Source organism: Barbatula barbatula, assembly GCF_947034865.1.
Source record: "Barbatula barbatula genome assembly, chromosome: 10".
Taxonomy (NCBI): domain Eukaryota; kingdom Metazoa; phylum Chordata; class Actinopteri; order Cypriniformes; family Nemacheilidae; genus Barbatula; species Barbatula barbatula.
This window is the reverse complement of record NC_136773.1, coordinates 22,443,636-22,463,151: the sequence shown is the minus strand read 5'-3', so window position 1 is coordinate 22,463,151 and position 19,516 is coordinate 22,443,636. Positions and strand designations below refer to the sequence as shown.

Below are 19,516 nucleotides of genomic sequence, written 5' to 3'. Positions count from 1 at the left end.
CTAATGCTCGGGTGACGCAGTTAACTTAAATTCAGATTTTGTCATGAACACATGAACACAAAACTATTTTGTATCGTCAGTGGTGTCAGTGAAAAATACAGAGAAATATAAAAAAATAGTATTAGAGTCTTTTTGTATTACAGTCATGTATTCTTAATTCATTTCACATCAATATTTAATTGAGAAAGTTTTAGTATGAATTTATAAATGGCTATGGCCTAATTATAAACTATATTTTTTACAGTGGCAAATATATTTTGATCAATCTATGTTATCTGCTTATATTTTTGTGAATGATTTTGGTGATAATATGTTTGAAAAAATATATATAATTTGATTAGAAATGTATCATTTTGAATCAAATCAATCGATAGCGAAATAATTCTCAGATGACAGGTTATACCTGATATGATTTTCATTTACGTTCATATGTGGTTATCAAAAAAATGTGAAGGTTTCAGGTAATATATCGTATTTATGCGGCTTATTAAAAACTCATATTTCATTGCAATAAAATAATTATTTTTGTTAGATTTTGTTTTTGTGCCACCTATTTTAAAAGGCTGGTGATCTTGTTCATCATATACCATTGGCATAATCGATAGCCAAATAATTTTCAGATAACAGGTTTTACCTGATTTACATTGTTTTCTTACTCTGATGAGCTTTCTGGAAACGTATACCTCAACATGACATGCAATACTGAACCAATCGGCGTGATATTCTCTTTTGAAATATATTTAAGATGTAGTTTTTGATTAATATTCTTCTATTCTGAGAATTTCAGCTCAAGGATTAGTTATTTCTTTAACTTTTAAGAAAGCGAACAAGTATTGTTAGAAACAGATTTACACCCCACGTCACATCATTGTTAAAGAGGAATGCAAAAGAAAACTGTCACAAAGGCAAACACAAATACAAGATTAATATTAGGTGACACTATTTGTCACAATAACTTTACATTACGTATTACATTCAAAGCAACGTTCTGGAAATGCATTTAGATTCAAATGTAATTATTATTTGATTTTCCAGGAAACCAAACATATAATATTAACAACACGGTTTAGAAATTGAGCTGTAGAAAAGAAAACCTAAAACTTAAATGGTAGAAACTAACTTAATCTCTTATACTCTGGACTGGCTTGCATTTAGTGCAGTAGACCTTGGAAAGTGTGGAGAGGTATTTGCTTTAAGAATCACAAACAAAGGTCAGATCAGTTTCGCATTTTGACCATGTGATTTCTTAGAAGAGGCAAGGAAATGTCCTCATATTTTTTGGGTGTGATTTATCAGCACACATGTCAAGCTTGACAACCCATCCCTTCTCACCTGAGATGAACTGTATATAAGAAGGTGCACAGGTGAGCCTAACAGGTAGAGTGAGTCGGAGGATTCAGGTACCATGATGTCTTCAATAGTGGTATTGAATCTACTTCTTCTAGTGTCCATCGCTTCAGCAGGACACTATTATGGAGGCTCACTGACTTTCACACCTAAAGGAACAAATCCAGATGGGAGCATCAGGGTAAGGTTATTTTTCTTTTTTGATAAAGAAGTGTATTTATTAAATTTGCATTATTTTATTTATGTAGAAAGTACATACTGCAAAAAGTGGTTTAAGGGATTTTGTTGTTTAAATCGGTAATTCAAAATAGTTTTAACCTGGCAAAAAGATGAGAAAATCTGCTTAAAAAGTAATTTCAGTGAATCAAAATGCATATTTTATTTAAAAATGAAATGTATAAAATTCCCAAACAGTTACAATCATACAAAATACGCCTGTTTAAACCAACTGTTTAGTAAACATTGTAGTACATAAGCTATTTATTATCAGATTACTTTTCATATTTACAGAGACACAGATATATTGAACTGCAACTGTTGAAGTGTAACTCACCAGCAATGTAAAAACGTTTCTCTTTTTTACCAAAAGGTTGAATTTCGCATCAAGCAAAGTTATGATGAGATTTCATGTTATTATCAACCATATTACTGCACTTCAGGAGACTGTGGCCAAGAGAGCAGTCAGCTCTTTGGAAAGGTTGACCGCAGCTCTAATGGGAGAAGTGGTTACACTAACACCTGGTGCCAAAATGAAGCTGTTGTCACAAGAAACGTCCACGGAAACACACCATTTGATATGGAGTATGTCTTCTGACAATTATTTTTGTTTATTAAAAAACATTTTACTTTGTGTTTTCTGATCCTTTTGTGATGGTATTATAGAGATTATTCCTGCTGCTGGGTGCCCACTGTAAACAATGTTGGCTATTGGAGACTCTTGACACACGTAGATCTTGGCATACGATCTGACACACATGCACCCAACCACTCCCCTCTCACCACGATTTTACCACTTATACGGTAAGACAGTTTTTTCATTGAAATTGAAATATTCATTAGTGAGACTTAAAACGAATAAGAATTATTAATATGTCAGGACCATATTAGAGCCGTGGTCTTACCATATTGTTGACAATTTACATTTTAAAAGCTTTTTGTTTTTCTTAATGGACAAAATACACACAAACCAAAATCAGGAGTAAACAATGACTTAAGGATGATTTTCAAAAGCAGTATAAAGAGTGCCTTGGTGATTAACATGTTTTTGTATGTTCGAATCATTAAGTGTCCCCCAAAACTGCCCTCGTACCTACCCCATAATGGCCTTTGACCCAGACGGTGATAAGGTCAGATGCAGATATGGACTTCAGCAGAACAGTGAATGTGACCGGTGTGACCAGCCAAGTGGTTTCCAACTAAATCAGGTAAGAAACTGTAAATCATTTGGGATTTAATCTGTGGCATGACAAAAGTTCACAATACTGTACCTGAAAAGTTCACCCAAAAATTTAAATTCTGTCAGCATTTACTTACCTTTGAGTTGTTCCAAATCTGTTTACATTTCTTTGTTTTGATGAACGCAGAGAAAGATATTCGGAAGAATGCTTAGAACCAAACATAGTTGGAAAAAATACAGAATAATTTTTTTTGTTTTGTTTAACACAAAAGAAGACATTTTGGAGAATGTAGGACAGCAAATAATTCCCTGACACTTTTGACTACCATTGTATTTTTCCTACTATGTGAGTCAATGGGGGGCGAGATCTGTTTGGTTATAAGCATTCTTACAAATAGTCTCTCTGTGTTCATCAGAACAAAGAAATGTATACAGATTTGGAACAACTCGGAGATGAGATAAAGTTTCAGTGAAAAACCTTTACGTAATGTGTTCATATTAATTCCCCATAGCATGCCTGCACTTTAGAGTACAGCAGTACCTACAACACAGGTGTGTATGGATTTGAGCTGGTTCTGGAGGACTTCCCAAGAAAACACACCACTCTCGCCTACTCTGATGGTTCGCGGTCTTACAGGTGCCCTCTAGGGAGTGCAAGGAAAAAACGTTCATCATATTACACAACTTCATACCCGACCAGTACACCGATAACAAACCCATACTGGTGGTGGTGGTATTACCAGCAAACTACCACTATGCCACCTACAACTACCGAAGCACCTACGACTACCCCGTGGTGGTGGAATCATTATCCAAATAATGTTGCTACAACTACACCATCATGGTTGTTGTGGCATAACCAACAAACTACCACACTTCCAACGCCTACTCCAACGTCACATCAACGTTCGTATGAACCGTTCAGCAAGATTCCACTGCAATTTAGTTTCCTTGGTAAGGTCACCTCTATTATATGTTCCATTTAAACTGGGTTTTAAGTGTGTCGTTTACAAACCTTTGTTTGGATATAATTTTAGTTGACCCACCTGCTCCTTCCTGCACTGAGGGACTCTACATTCCTCAATTTTTGTCACCAACCCCACAAAATGGAGAAAAAATTCATGGCGCACCACTTCGTGAACTAGAAATTCGGGTGAAGGCCACAGCAGTTTATACCACGTAAGCATTAAAACCTAGTTATACACACTGTTGCATTGTATTTCATAAACAAGCATTACATAGCGGTTTTACAATTAATTGATCCTCAATAAATAAAAGTTTTTAATATGTGCCGTTTTTATCCCCAGCGTTAATGATGTCATCATCAGTGGCCCCCTGAACATAACTAAGCATGCTTTGAGCACTGGAGAGTACGCCATCAGATGGACACCAATGAGGGATAACCTTGGAGAAAGTTTTCCCATATGTTTTATCGCAGAGGCCTCAGATGGGTGGGCAATGCATTCAAACTTTTTTAGATACTGCCAGCAACCCTTTAAGTTAACTCTTCCTATGTATTTCCAGAATGAACATCTATCAGTCTGAAATGAGATGCATTATTGTCACCGTTGGACGTCACAACGGTTTGTTAAAACATTCTGATTTATCATATTCTTTATCAGTGTCAAGCACAAACAATGCAAAATCGTTGATTAATTCTTGATTGCATGTATTCACAGTAAATGCACACGTGACCTGCACTGGAACCAACATGGTCGTTGAAATCGAGCAGCAGAACTCTATTGGCCTCCACAAGGACTATCTGCGACTCAACGATCCAGCCTGTACCTTGGAGTCAAACGACACTCACGTTTCAGCAAACATTTCCCTCAATGCTTGTGGTACCATAATTGAGGTAAATCTTTTTTTAAGTATTTGCATTTGCTTTTACTCCATGGAAACAGAATGACAGTTCCCATTGTGATTCTATTTCAACAGGAAGATGAACGCTATATCATTTTTAAAAACGAAATTGTCTCAACCGATGACCATCACAGCATCATTACGAGAAAGCATGAGGTAGAAATTGAGTTCTCTTGTCGTTATGAGAAGAGCAACAACATTTCAATGGAGTTCACTGCGAGGAGACACATATACACCATTACAGAGAAAGGCTTCGGTACCCTCACGTACAGTTTCGGGCTCTTCCAAACGGAGGACTACAATGCAATGATGAACTCCTATCCAGCAGAATTTGACCTTGGGGAAATGATCTACATGCAGATTGAATCCCAGTCTTCCATAAACAACACCGAGCTTTTCGTCGAGTCGTGTGTTGCGACACCCAACAATGACCCCAACTACCCAATGCCCTATACAATCATTCAAAATGGGTAAGAACAGGTCACCAAGAAACACAGATGCAAATTAATTCACAATGGACCCTGTAAGCTTTTTTGTATCCTGTTTCGTGATTGGCAGTCCATTCATTGTTTTACTTCAGGTGTGCCTTGGATGAAACGGTAAAGTTCTACACAAGCCATGAGCCAAGTGTCCGCTTTGGTATGGAAGTCTTCAAATTTATTGGCCTTTACGATCAGGTAAAATAAACAAACTTGAATCCTACAAAGGTTTACACATGTCCTTTAGCAGCAAACCTTATGCGTTCCTCTCTTCTCATAAGGTGTTCATCAGCTGTTCAGTAATCCTATGTGAGGCAAACAATCCCTACACCCGCTGTGCTCAAGGCTGCATGAACAGCACCGTCGCTCCACCATCCCACCATCATCACAGAAGAGATGCTCCAATCCAAACCGCCAGTCACTTAATCTCTCAGGGACCCCTGCGACTGAAGAGGAGCGTGGAGCGTGAAGGTAACAATGTTGGATACTTTATAAAAACTTAATGATGAAGTAATCACTCTGCCTTTAAAAATATGTCCACTTACTTTTTGCAAATACAAAGTCAACTGGCGATATTGCTGACGTTTCATACTACCAATACTACATATTAACTGATGTCTTTGTTGTTTCCAGTGACCTCTACAGCTTTGAACCTGAATCTAGTTTTCATTGCTGGATGTCTCCTGGCAGCGGTTGGCATGGTGTGTGGTGTTCTTATCTACAAAACCAGAGGACCACAGATCAAATATCAACCTCTTCAGTCGAGTGGAATTTAAATCCTCTCAGACTACTCTAAGAAATCATGTCTTTGTCTTTGCTTTCTCAGGGAAGATCTTTACTTTTAAAAATGTTTAAGGATTTAAATCAAATGTTTGTCTATGAATGCATGTTGTGGGGACTTTTTAGGACTTTTTATATATACAATGCGTATACTTCTAAATTCTTCCTATGGAATTCTTATTATTTCTGATGACAAATAAAAAGTACATAATCTGTGTATCTGATTGGTTAAAACAACACAAACCCTCAAAGAGTGTACAAGCAGATTTAGAAATGTAATTGTTCTATAAAAAGTGGTTTACTGACACAAACCTGGATTGCTTCATGTTAACTGCGTTTCATCGCTTATTGCTCCCTGAACTCTTTGTAAGTCGCTTTGGATAAAAGCGTCTGCTAAATGACTAAATGTAAATGTAATTTTAACAGTATGGGGTGGTGCACAGTCCCCGACAGATTTAAATATTATATCTCATTTACATATCTTAAAATATATCATTAGTGCAATTGTTTTGTCTCAAGATGCACACCAGTAATGTTTTTTGTAAGGTGTGTTTTTAAAACGATTAACATATCCTAATTTATTTAACTAAAGCCTAGTTTTAACTAATCCAGCCCCAATATGTATTTTTGTTGCATTATGCATTATTTTAGTTAAGCCACGCACAACCTGTGGTCAAGATTCTTTCTTATACCAATCACATAAAACAGTTAACATTTAGTATAGAGTAAATAGGAAGCTTCAATGTCGCATTGCAGTTACAATAAATCGCCGTTCTGAATATCAATGTGCATTTTGACTAACCAAATCACCTGTATGTGATTTAAACCTAATTGCCAGTCTATTATGACGTTATTTTTATGTTATTTTACAGCTTTTTCAAATTAACTATGAGGTGAAAGCGTCCAAGCTTCGACTTACCTCCTCCTTAGAATTCCCGCCTCCTGCAGTCAGCCTCCTGTGCGTTGCTTATTCAAGAACTATCTCGCGCGCCCAAAGCCGTTGGCGGATTCATTAACTCAACTATAATTGTTTTCTTTGTGCCTTATTGTTTTGTAAGATGTTTGTGTGGTTTTATTTTATTTTGGTTGTATAAAATGAAGTGCATATCATGTTTTGGTTACAAGCAATATAAGCTACAGAAAATGCGTAATGCATCACAAATACATTCATAAGCAACCTCAAAATCACTAGGAAAAAAAGTTTCATGATTTCTGTTTTTCCGTTGGTTAGACATTTGAGAAAGACAAACAGGTTTTGTCTAAATGGCGTTATATCTTATGTCAGGTCCTTATTGTGGAGCGGTGTTGGCCGTTGGCATCCATGCGAAAAAGCAAAAGAGCAAACAAACTTTCTCATGTTCATTTCCTCACGAAACTACAGATACTTCCAACATACCTATTATTTGAAACGAGATACGGTCACCATTTACTTTCATCTGTAAACCCATGATTAATTGAAAAGAAGTTATAGAATTAAGGCTATATCTGGCCTCGGTTTTGTGTAATCCGAGAGTAACACCGGTAGGTGCGGGTTTATGTCCGACAGGTGGCAGACACGCATTATGATTTATACATCACGGGATTAATGTTAATTTGTGCAGAAATAAAAAGGTTGTTGAGATTAAGAGTCATAAGGGGTAAAGTTCATGTGCATCCTAACCATGTGTTTGGTAATTGAGCTATATGTAGAAATTAACCAAATCTGTAGACTTAACAAATATAGCCGACATAAATGTATAGTATTGGAATACCTTTTACTTTTCAGCTCATATACAAACTGCTATAATGTTTGCCTACATCGTCACTCTTGTTAATGTTAGACACCTGCAGGATGTGTAACTTGGCCTTTAAATGGCATCGATTTTCTTACCTGACGCCACTTAACAAGCAGTTGTTCCCATCATTATGGGCTCCTGAGTCACAGGGCACAGCAGGGAGCTTCATTAATCGATTAAACTTCGCCATATTTACTGTACACAGGAGATGGTGCTATATGATGAAATTGGTATCATGTGCTCTTAATTGTCGGGAAAATGTTTACATCAGGACTGACATTCATGCACCTAAAAGACAATTTAAATAAGGATTATTGTGCAAAAGAAAATCAGTAAATGACATTATGTCTGTGGCTCAGTGCATTCTTTGGCTTTAAAGAGGACTAATCACATTAAGTGGACAAAATACTACCTCGGTCTGATCTGTAGCTTCAAACTAGTAGTAAATAGGATTCTTAATTCTTCTATAAATATCCTTTTAAATAGTTGAGCAAGAAGAACCTGCCACAAATACTTAAGTCAAACTAAATCCTACATTCTGGATAAATCAACTCTATGAGGATTCGTATTTATAAATAGTCTGCTTTATTGTTAATTAATAACCACATCAAGAAAAAAGTATGAATGCATAAGACGTGTGAGGACAAATAATGAATGATGTTTTAGGTCCAGCCTAAACATTCAAAGAAAACGCACAAATCATTTACTTGATTTATTATAATAAATATATTGTATGTACACTCATTTTACCATAAGTATCATTCATATGTACAATTCAACTATCATACTAAATTGTTGCCAAATATGAAAAGACAAACCACCCAAGCTTCATTTCTTCAGTGAACAAAACAGTGATGGGCCACGTGCACCAACAGTTCGCCGAGAGAGATACACAGATATGTCACCTATACTGAACAAAAACAGATTTCCTACCTGTTGAATAATCTGTGACCGCAGTCGTAAACTTGACCTTGTCTTCATCCAGTGATGAAATGCTCAAGTGACTAAAACTATTTTGCATGATAAACATAGAATGTGTATGCCAAATCTACATTTTCGTGATGTAGTGAATTTCTTTTCCCAATAAAAGATCTCACACCTGATGGGTTGTTAAACCTTAACTTTCTAAACTAAAGCAACTAAATTGTTCATTTCTCTTTAAATACTGATGTCAATTCTTCCCATCAAAATGTTGGCAATGCGCTTGTCTCAACATCAAGAGCATTTTAAGACGTATACATGCCTTCTGTCGCAACGTGTCGTTGCCTTTCATGTACATTCAGACGGAAAATCAAAAGCCCTGAGCCACTGTCGTCCTGACAGGCCAAAAATATATGCATCACAATCTTCAGCCATTATAAAGAGTAACTGTCACTCAAAGATTGATCACCAAATATCCCAGAATTCCAGCAATGAGTAAAACCGCGGTGAAAATGATGCCCGCGAATACTTTCATCAGATCAGTTTCTCCCTCCACCGTTTCTTTAGGTTCCTCCTCGCAAATGGAAATAACACCGACTGACGAGTTTCCGACACTGACTGTGGATTTCAACTCGGCTCCCGCTTCCTGTTTCGCCTCCACGGCCCACGGGGCCACCTGGACCTTCATCTCCATCTCCTCCATCATCTGGTCCACCTGCGCGATTTCAGTCTCCAGCTCTTTGAGGTCGGTGGTGTCGATGTTCGCATCCGCCTCGTACTTCATGTTTTGGACGCTCATGGCTCTGGCCGCCACGGTCGTGGTGCTGCCGGTCATCCCGGTCTGGATGAGGTGTCTCGTCGGCACTTTCAGCGGGAAATCCTGCCCGATCTCCAGCGATCGTTTCATGTCCACCTCCAGTAGCTCCATGCTGCTGGTGAAGAGCACCCAGAGGCGCTCGTATTCCGCGCGGTCATCTTTGCTGATGTTTTTGTCTTTCAACAGAGCCGTCAGTTTGGTCCTGTTGGCCACGGAAAGCTCCTGCGCCTTTTTACGGGTCTTTTTCAGCTCCTCTCGTAGGTTTTGAGAATCCGACGTGCTCCCCAAAGCGCTGACCAGATGCCTGTAGCAAGCCGTCACTTTGTTGAGCGCGTCCATCATCGTTTTGCATTCGTCTTTGCCCATGTTTGCGTAGCTATGGATACGTCTCTTACTCGAAATCCAGAAAACAAGTGCAAGACTAGTGATCGGTGGTCAGTCCGCTTTATTAATAATAAAAGCAACACGCTGGTGCTGATGCTGGTGCTGATGCTGCGGTTTCTATTTTCCACGAAAGCGGAGCAGCCATTCAAATGCAGGGAATTCTTCACCGTCCATGTTCCCTGACGGTGACAGAGAGCAGTCGGATTTATCACTAAATGGATCCCTAAACGGCTTTAGTTTCGCTGCCGCAGATTAGACGGCTTCGGTATGTCCGCGCAGTGGGCGTGCGGTGCGTGCGTGAACTGAAAACGCTCGCTCCTCTTCGTTGCGCGAAACGTTAACGCGCGCCAGATGCCCATTGGAAAGATAACAGGTGTTTGTTTCGAAACTCCAAATGGTACGTCTGCCTCGTATGACGTAACGCGGGCATTCCGAGAGAGCGATGTAAACATTCGGATCTTCTAATGATGGAACGTCAACAAATGTCTGCCAGCTCTTCCGGTGGTTTTCACGTGAATTGTTTGTCTGAGCCGATGATGATGTTGAGATTCTCAGAAAGGAGCAATCCGCTATTCTCTAGGCTTTGGTGATGCTTAAATAGCCTTCCAATAAAAGCTTGCTATAGCAGAATAGCCTGCAGTCAGTGTTCTCTAATAGTAGCCTGCTGGAAGATCAGACAAACTTGTCGCGTTCGGTTGGCCAATAGCACCGATTCTTTCTAACATTATAAACCTGTAAAAGTATACATGAACCTATTATATTATATTACATTATATGAAATTATTCAGGTTGGCTAAATAATCAATCCAACTATCTATTTGTATTTATATTTACCACCGTAATAAAATTAGCAAAAATATGTATTAAATGTTTAATTAAATAAACATTTTATTGTTGTAAAATAATTATGAATTAAAGTTAACTGAAAACAGGCAAAAATGCATGCATTAATGGTGCCAGTAGGCTAGAACAGCCTTAGTGGACGAAGAGGTTATAGTAATGTGTTGTAATGTCATGCCATACGCTACCGGGGGCCACTGAGCATGCATCAACGTGTGCAGTCCGGGCCTAATGGTGAGAGACGGACTTGTGACCAGAAGATTGCCGGTTCGATTCTCAGGGCCGGCGTCGGGTGCCATTGACGGCTTCCTTAAAGCAAGCATCTCACCCCCACCTTCCAGGCACAGCATGGATAGCTGCCCACTGTGTGTGTGTGTGTTGGGGTAGATGGACACAGATGCCAGATGACCTTGTAACAAAGTCTGATCAACCTGCGGAGGGTGTCTTGTGATAAAGGACCGAAAGACCCAATGAGGCTGAGGTGACGATGTGTCTCATTGATGGGCATAATCAGCAGCACGTCACCAAAAGGCATCTTTCACCCAGGAAAATGGATGTGACAATGCGATCGGACACACAACTCATGATATGTCTCTCTGATAATAGCAAGGAAAGATAAGTATGTATTTCTGTAATCATTTATCCCCAAACACCAGACGAACCCAGTGAAACCTCAGACCTAGAAAATATAGCCCTTCTTTACACATATAGCTCCAGTGAGTTTGGAACACCTCACAACTTTATCCATGATCAGAAGTGTTGACGCTGAGTAGCTTACGGGGTTTATTCTGATAACCAGCAGAGCTTACAAAGGCTTACATTTGGACTTTAAAAGAGCAAGTCATTCTTGATTTACATGATGCAAACATGCCAAAATTGGACTTACATCAAATAGTAAGATGCTACTCATAAGATGCCCATAGATAATTGGCCAATTGCCATATTTCCATATGGTGTAGACTTTATATTTGTTTTGAATGTAGGTACATGTTTCATCTGTACATATTTCCTCTGTTCAACAGCCTCTGTTCCGTAGAGGAAACACATAAGAACAGCTTACTTCAAAGTGATAGTGCAAGAACAATCTTTTGAGTCTTGATAACTTTGTTGCGACTTGGATTTGAAATGCGAGTGATTATTTGCAACCCATTCTCATCATACAATACGCCTATTCTGGCGTGCAATTTTAGCATGCGTGCATATTCAGTGGCATTTTGTCTTATTAACCTGTCCCCTAACCCCAAACTTTGTTAGCGTGCGTGCATATTGTAATCTGCACCATATAAACCCTAAACCTAATAGTATTATTTAAATAATTTCAATGTTTCCTGTTCATGTACCTTTCAAAATGGCTGCTCTCCACCGAGGTGCAGGCAAACATTGGCGTTTCTTACGTAGGCAAAATTGAAGTTTGGCGTACGTATTGCACGTTTTTGCAAAGGCATTTTATTTCCACGCACATCGATGAGAACGTGTAGCAAACTTATTTGATGCATTTCTGAAACTGACGATAAAGTGTAGTTCTCGTACAGTATTTATACATACATTGTATACATTTATACAAACCTGTATGACTTTCTTTCTTTTGCAGAACACAGAAGAAGACATTTTGAAAATGTTGTTTAGTGGCCATGTAGTTTGGCCAAATGTATTTTGTCTTGTATTGAGATCATTAATTCAAAAAGAGAGACAGAATCTTTCCAAATGACAAATCTTGGAAATGTGAGTCATATAAAGAATAATATCTCCAGCATTGTATAGTTTTTCAGTTTAATGACAAGGCTTTGTTTTCCATATGGGTCACTTTCACTTAATCACCACTAGCAACCACTCAACCGTGTGTTACATTCAATAGCATCTCATCTCAAAACATCTTATGCAACATTGAGCCTCTCATTTACAGACAGACAATTGTTTGACATAATGAATCCAGGGAGAGATGGATGACATATCTTCCTCTGCATGTCTTATTAATCATTACAAGTATGTTGACAAATTATATTGATTTCACCAATAAGAAGCAAAGTTCCATTCTAGTTATGTATTTCAGTCACATTTTAAATCTCACAGCATTGGTGAGATCCTTTCTGAAACTTTGATGGAGACATGATTTCCGAACTCTTTTTCTCAGGAGAAATATCTGAAACGCAGACGAAACGGGATACACGGGTGCATTCCCTGCGAATCAAACCCATGATATTGATATTTTCGGCTTTTATTCAAAGCAATACAGGAACTCTTATTCATTACAGGGACTTGATCTTCAATGCCATATGGTGTTTTTTTGCTAGAGAGAACGAAATCATCTGAATGAGCAGCTCTGAAATATTTGCTCTAGATAAAAGACACCATGTGGAGTTTAGAATGCCAAATATATTTGAACAAAGGATCAGTCATGCATTAATAAGGAGTGAATATTGATTTCATTTCAGCTTACCCTTATAGCACACATGCAAACGCAGGTCAAAGTCACGGCCGTATAATGGTTTTGAATCTGCGCTGATAACAGGAATGTTGCAGACAGAATCCCAGACAGGGACCAAACTTTGCTTCGGCTATGTCATCATTGTTTCTTTCAAGGAGAAGCTTCCAGGCTTCTCTCCGGGGACTTTGCCTGCAATTAACTCGCTGTGAGATGCCATGAATAAAAGCTGCTGCTAAATTATAAAGAACCTATTAAGAAGACCGCTTGACGGGTTGATGTTGTCCGTGTTTAAATCTCTAATTAAAGTATCTTAAATACAACTTCTTGTTCACAATTATGATGTTGTATATTGTTTTACTTTACAATATGAGTCATGGTTTGTCTGAGACTGCACCTGCTGGGAGACCCTGAAGGGTTTGCCTCACATAAGGGAAAAGACCTCCACAATAACCTGCTGTGTAGAATTTGCCATTCTAATCAGTACCCGGACTAAAAACAAAGCACGTCCCTGCAGGCGCTGACTCCCAAATCACATCTGAGAGTACAGTATGTTTGTAATTCATTGATAATGTCTTCAATTGGCGCAAACAAAAAATTGCCATGTTGGTTTTTTCTTAATATAGGTTTTCTGGACTACTGTGTAAATAACATGGTAAATAAATCTGGAAATTATGCTCATACTTTGCTCTTTCATAAAGAGTAAGTATCAGTTTTACTCCACAGGGTTGCATCAGAAAACCGTGTTTAAATATTAACAATATCAAATAATATATATTAAAAATGGTAATGTTTGTTTTCAAAGGTTTTGCTGTCACACCAGACATACAGTAGCCTTTATTTGTCAACTATCCGTATCTGTTATCGGTACAGTCAATACTGCAAATGACTTATATTGAGTAAAATGTATGCTGTTCAGATTTACATGGGTGCAATAATGGGGTGCAAACCGTGGTACTCTAAAACAAATACAACAATTCCTTTTGTTTTCAGTCACACAGACATGGTCGTTTTTCATGATTTTAACTCAATTTCATACTCATTTCTGCTGTGACCAAATTTAAACAGCCAAAGCGATTGAGGAAATCAAACTGATATACGTCCAGCTCTTGTTCAGGGAGAACGCCGGCTGATGGTTAATGGCTCTTTTTTTCAGTGGATGGAGCGGTCAAGCTCTTAGTCATGAAGGGCAAATGAGTCCACCAGCATCCGGCAGATTGTCAGACATAAGCATTGAGGTTTCCAAAATATATTGTGTTTAAAACATACTCTTACATGAGAACAAATCGTTGAGCTGGTTGAGTGAAAAAATTAGATGTCAGTTGTTACTCTTGAAGACACATTAAAGTCACTGGTGTTTCTTTAGAGAAAAGACTCACATGTGTCTCCTTAACAGTGACAAATCTCAACAAGTTACTCAGGTTTGAAGAAAATATTTGAATATAAGATAAAACATTTCTCATCGGTTTCCTCCGATACGATTATATTATGCTATCCACATTTTTAACGCATTATTGCATTTTTCTTCCTCTTAAGAAATTTGAGGACAAACATGGATCTTATTCATTTTAAACAAACGTGCATTAGACATCTCTGGGTCTCAAAGTACTGTATAAACATAGAAGAGCTTTTAAGGCCCTTGAAACACTTAGACATTTTCAAAACGTACATATTAATAAGAAGTACAGTACAGGAAGACTTACAGCGGAGTGCTTTTTTAATACAGAAGCTGCAAAGTAGAAACATATATAAATGGGAATGGGTCGAGTGCGAGAGGTTGGTCTTTGGCACAAACCAGGATGATCTGCACATGCTGTAATCCAGATTACCAGGGTACTTTGGGCCTCTGGATTAACACCATAATGCCTCCTAATGCTCCTTCTAATGGAAGTAGCCCTTTCCTCCATCTTCTTCTGGATTTACATAGATGCTCCTCCTTCAGCTCTGGGTTTTACAATAAGAATATGGAACGCTTCATCAGCAGAAGGTTTATCTATATGCATTTGGCAGTAAAGGTTTTATTATTCTGTTTTCTCTGGGAATGCAACTCGCAATCTTTGTGTTGCTAATGCAATGCCTGAGCTATAGCTTTATACTGAAACACATCTTAGGAAAATAAACGATTTTTATTTTAGTAAAGATTTATTTTTGTGGGTACTGTTATTTGTGTCATTAAACTTTAGTGAGGCAACAGTTCATTTGCAATTGTTTTTCTCTACAGATACCATTGCAAGCTGTGGTTACTGCTGAAACATGAATCATTTTCTGATACATTCTATATGTATAAAACATTTTCTTTTTAGTTTTCATATTCTCACTAGCTAATACTGCATTGGAAACAACATCGCAATTATTAACCAACCATGACAAGCATGACTTTTCACAATTTCGCGTGGCAATATTTCATTTTCTAATTCTAGACTTTTAATAACTAAAGATTAGAAAGGGTTTTTGTGCTCCATGTAAAGCAACGGGCCAATGTGCTCAATGAGTGAATGTGAGCCGTACTTTTTTAAGAAAAAATGAGTTTTTAAGAAAGCATTGAATACACACGAGGATTTAGTCTGCAGGACACACTCAGACGAACATAATCGATTGCTTATAAATGAATCTATGACGGGCTGTTTTGACCCATTTTAACCCATTGTTGGGTTTTCTCTAAACCCCTTTTTTTGGACCCAACACTGGCATTCTTAAGAGTGTATGAGGAAAAAGCTGCACACCAGCCGGACAAAAAGAGTAAAAGGAAGTTTATTGAATTATTGATGCCCCACTCCAGAAATTCAGAGACTGTGTAGTTCCCTCTGCGGTCACACGCAATACCTGTCCTGATATAACCTGAAATTCAATGTCAATGTCAATTTATTTCTATAGCACAGTTAAACACAACGGCAGTTGACCAATGTGCTTTACAACAAAATCACAGGCAATTTAAAAAGAAAGAAAAATCTTTTAATAAAAATGTATTAATACATTCTCCTCACTTCTACTCATGACCACTAAATGACTACCATAAATCCTTTTTGCAGTTTTTAATCCTATCTGCACCCTTTTAAAAGAAGAAGGTTTCTTATTATATGCACTAAAGGTTTTTATCATCTGCCGATATTCTCTGAAGACTCCCGCACCGACCATCTCTTCTCTCTAGAAAAAGGGATCATCCGGACGGGAGACAGGGCATCTGTCAGCGTCAGTTTTAGCACTAATCCAATCACATCTTCACCTGCAGATAGCCCAGAACTTGAGGTGAAAGTGAAAAGCTCTAGTTCTCAAGCCCTCATGTCACCTCATTCTGATCCCATGCGAGACGAAAAAGCTCTTTCTAACAGATGCTTCCAGAAAATGTGGAGTTTGAAAAGAAAGAAATCATCTTAGCGGTTATTTATTTCAACAATTAATGCCGATTAATCAGATCGGAATAAAAGTTTGTGTATAATACAGTATATGTCTGTGTACTGTGCATAGTAATTTTGTATTTATAAACACATACACGTACATGCATATACATAAGAAAAACATCAAATATATAAATGTGCATGTGTAATTTGAATTATTGGCAACTATAGATAAATACATTGAGATTTTGACTATATATATATAGTATGCATGTATGTGTTTTTGTGTTAATAAATAGTAAAAATACTTTTATTCGGGATGCTATTAATCACGATTAATGGTTTGACAGCCCTAAAATCTACAGTACCCAATTACTTTTAAAACAGGTTTCTTGGTTTATTTTAAATGGCAAAAACAGTTAGGTTTTTCCTTTTCAACACAATATTCTGTTTCACTCAGTGAATACATCAATTAATATCAAATGTTGTTTTATATTAAATATTGACAAATAACATTTTCAAACCTGAATGGCTTTATTTTTGTCAAGCTTTTCTAAACGTTTTTAGGTTTACCAGTTCCCGTCCTTCAGAAAAGAGGAAGAACCTTAAGCTAAGTAATAATATTAGAAATAAAACACAGTTACATAGCTGTGTTTAGGTTTGTGTAAAGGCATATTGATGCAATGCAATATCCACCTTTGTGTAATAATATTATTTGACATCTTTTCACCAAAAGATAAAAACAGCATCTGAAAGCCACACATCTCTTTTACTTTTAAACTAAGAACTACTTTACAGCAGTGTGCCTCATCCAGGCGTGCAGTTCAAAAGCCTTTAATGATAATCTGAAATATTAATTTAGATGAAAACATGATGTAAGTGTCACATTACTCCAGAGCACTCAAATTATTCATTGCTAAAATGAAACATCTCGAGATACTGAATTAAAATGCTGAAATCTTTGCTTGAATTTACAAAAGAGGAATTCAGTTTGTCTGCAGAGAGCATGTTTAATAAAGAATGGTAAATTATAGTTTAATAGATTAGGCCTTTTTCCCAGCTTCCCTAGTTTTTCATGTTGCATTAGTGAGATGATAAATAATTCAGGTTTAGTCAAAGGTGTCACAGCACCTGTGTCTGAATCATTAGTCCCTCATCATCACTTTTGACTGCCAAGTGACAAAATCATTAGCACTTCAAGACACTCTGAATACTATAAGTGAACAATTATAATGTTTTTAAATCAGCACAGATTAAAGGCAATACAACAATGCTATTGTCTTCATTTGTAAATACATACAAAATGCATGAATATAATGAAAATAAAGTGCTGATTTTGATGGTGTTTTCAAAATGTGACACGTGATTTGTGAAAGCATCTATATGCGTGTCACTCAAATACAGCATGGTTGTATTATGGTCTGTTTACATGCATATCTATGAGCTGGATGACATTTTCTTGATTGGAAATTCACTTTGTGGATCATGTTGTGTAAAACCAAGCTGTTGGTCGTACTCTAGGCCGACTGTTTCTGAGCAGTCTGGGAAACTCCTGCTCGCACGATTCAGCCTTTAATCTGCTTTAGGGTATTGCTGGCTGGCGTGTGGCTGTTTTTTATTTATTTATCAAGCAGACTGCTGGAATTGGTGCAATAGTGGATAAACTGTTGTGGCAGAGATTGTAAGAGTGGAACAGGAAATCCTTTGCTGGCAAATCTTTAGTGAAACTAAAGCCAGATGAGAACCCAACTGATGGAGTAAAATGTCATGAAGCCACAGCGCCTACACATCAGAATAAAACATATTTTATTAGGTCATGCAAGCATGGGTTTAAATGTTATTTGTGTTGTCCTGAAATAAAAAATAGAAGCAATTGTTCAAATGACTACTTTATAAGGTTACCTTTTGTCCTCTTCAGATAGTTTAAAAACGTTAAAAGTGTGGAAGAAACGGCTGGTCTATAGCGCCACCCAGTGGTGAATTAGGTCAAATGTGTTTTGAACTTTCACATTCACATACACATCACGTCAAATGATTTATTCAGACACATTTATCCGTGTTAAACTTGAATAGTAGTCGCATCACAACGTCGTTCTTAAGAATATATCGCTACCACTCTTAACGCTTAAGAATGACGTAACGTTAAGAAGCTTCCGGGAAAGCCAGCCCGAGAAAATAGTTTAGTTTGCTGAATATCTTCTGGGTTGTTTGACAAAAAAGGCAAGTGTTATTATAGGCCATTTTGTATGTGCTTTAAGTATAAAATAGTACACGGGTTGGGCTGCTCCCAAACAGTTTGCGATTGCTTTAACACTTCTAATATAAACTGTTCTCGACACAACAAGATTAAACTAAACGTTAAGCCTACTCGTTATAGTCTACTTTAGGATTGAAAACATCCCATAGTACGAATTTAAGAAAGAAAAGAATATGTATAAATTCAGAGAGACCGCTTTTGATAACGACTCGCGAGGTGTTTCCTAAACGCTGTCAAAGATGTTAGTCAAAACAAAGACTCTGCACTTGTATTTCTATGAATGGGGAAAAGCGCAACGCTCAGTACAGCCGACCGTTCAAGAGAAAATGGCCAATCGTTAATGACTGACGATTGGGGCCAAAAGCAAAGTTACTTTTTAGTTTAAAAAGTTTGAAAATTTTTATAGCGGGTTAAATCTGAAAAATATCTGTTCAATTTCAGGTTCCTTTCGAACACTAAATTACATTAATAGGTTGGACGTTGTGAGAGAATTCTTCTGCAGATCTGGGAGCACAAAAACAAGACACAGAGAGGCATCAAGCTTTTGAACTCATTTATTTCAGAGAAGAAACATCTTTATATAGTGCACAATACGACACTTGTTAAAACCAAATAATGTATAGAAACTATATGGAAGAAACATATTTATATAGTGCCAATACGACAATTGTTAAAACCAAATAATGTATAGAAACTATATGGAAGAAACATCTTTATATAGTGCACAATACGACACTTGTTAAAACCAAATAATGTATAGAAACTATATGGAAGAAACATCTTTATATAGTGCACAATACGACACTTGTTAAAACCAAATAATGTATAGAAACTATATGGAAGAAACATATTTATATAGTGCACAATACGACACCTGTTAAAACCAAATAAGGTATAGAA

General features: G+C 37.3%; 2 protein-coding genes across 2 annotated transcripts; one reads left to right on the top strand and one right to left on the bottom strand.

The window, feature by feature from the left end:
• The first annotated feature begins 1,330 nt into the window (after positions 1-1,330).
• Positions 1,331-7,488, top strand: LOC306899887 (uncharacterized protein). The gene is made up of 13 exons (XM_079466470.1): positions 1,331-1,528; positions 1,937-2,148; positions 2,230-2,367; positions 2,633-2,771; positions 3,256-3,697; positions 3,781-3,922; positions 4,051-4,194; positions 4,268-4,326; positions 4,423-4,598; positions 4,682-5,076; positions 5,187-5,283; positions 5,367-5,556; positions 5,719-7,488. The coding sequence occupies exons 1-13, from the start codon at positions 1,406-1,408 to the stop codon at positions 5,859-5,861; spliced, it is 2,400 nt and encodes a 799-aa protein (XP_079322596.1). The 5' UTR covers positions 1,331-1,405; the 3' UTR covers positions 5,862-7,488.
• An 856-nt stretch (positions 7,489-8,344) lies between these two features.
• On the bottom strand, positions 8,345-10,116 carry LOC306899991 (regulator of G-protein signaling 9-binding protein). The gene has a single exon (XM_079466624.1). The coding sequence runs from the start codon at positions 9,742-9,744 to the stop codon at positions 9,016-9,018; it is 729 nt and encodes a 242-aa protein (XP_079322750.1). The 5' UTR covers positions 9,745-10,116; the 3' UTR covers positions 8,345-9,015.
• Between the last annotated feature and the right edge of the window lie 9,400 nt (positions 10,117-19,516).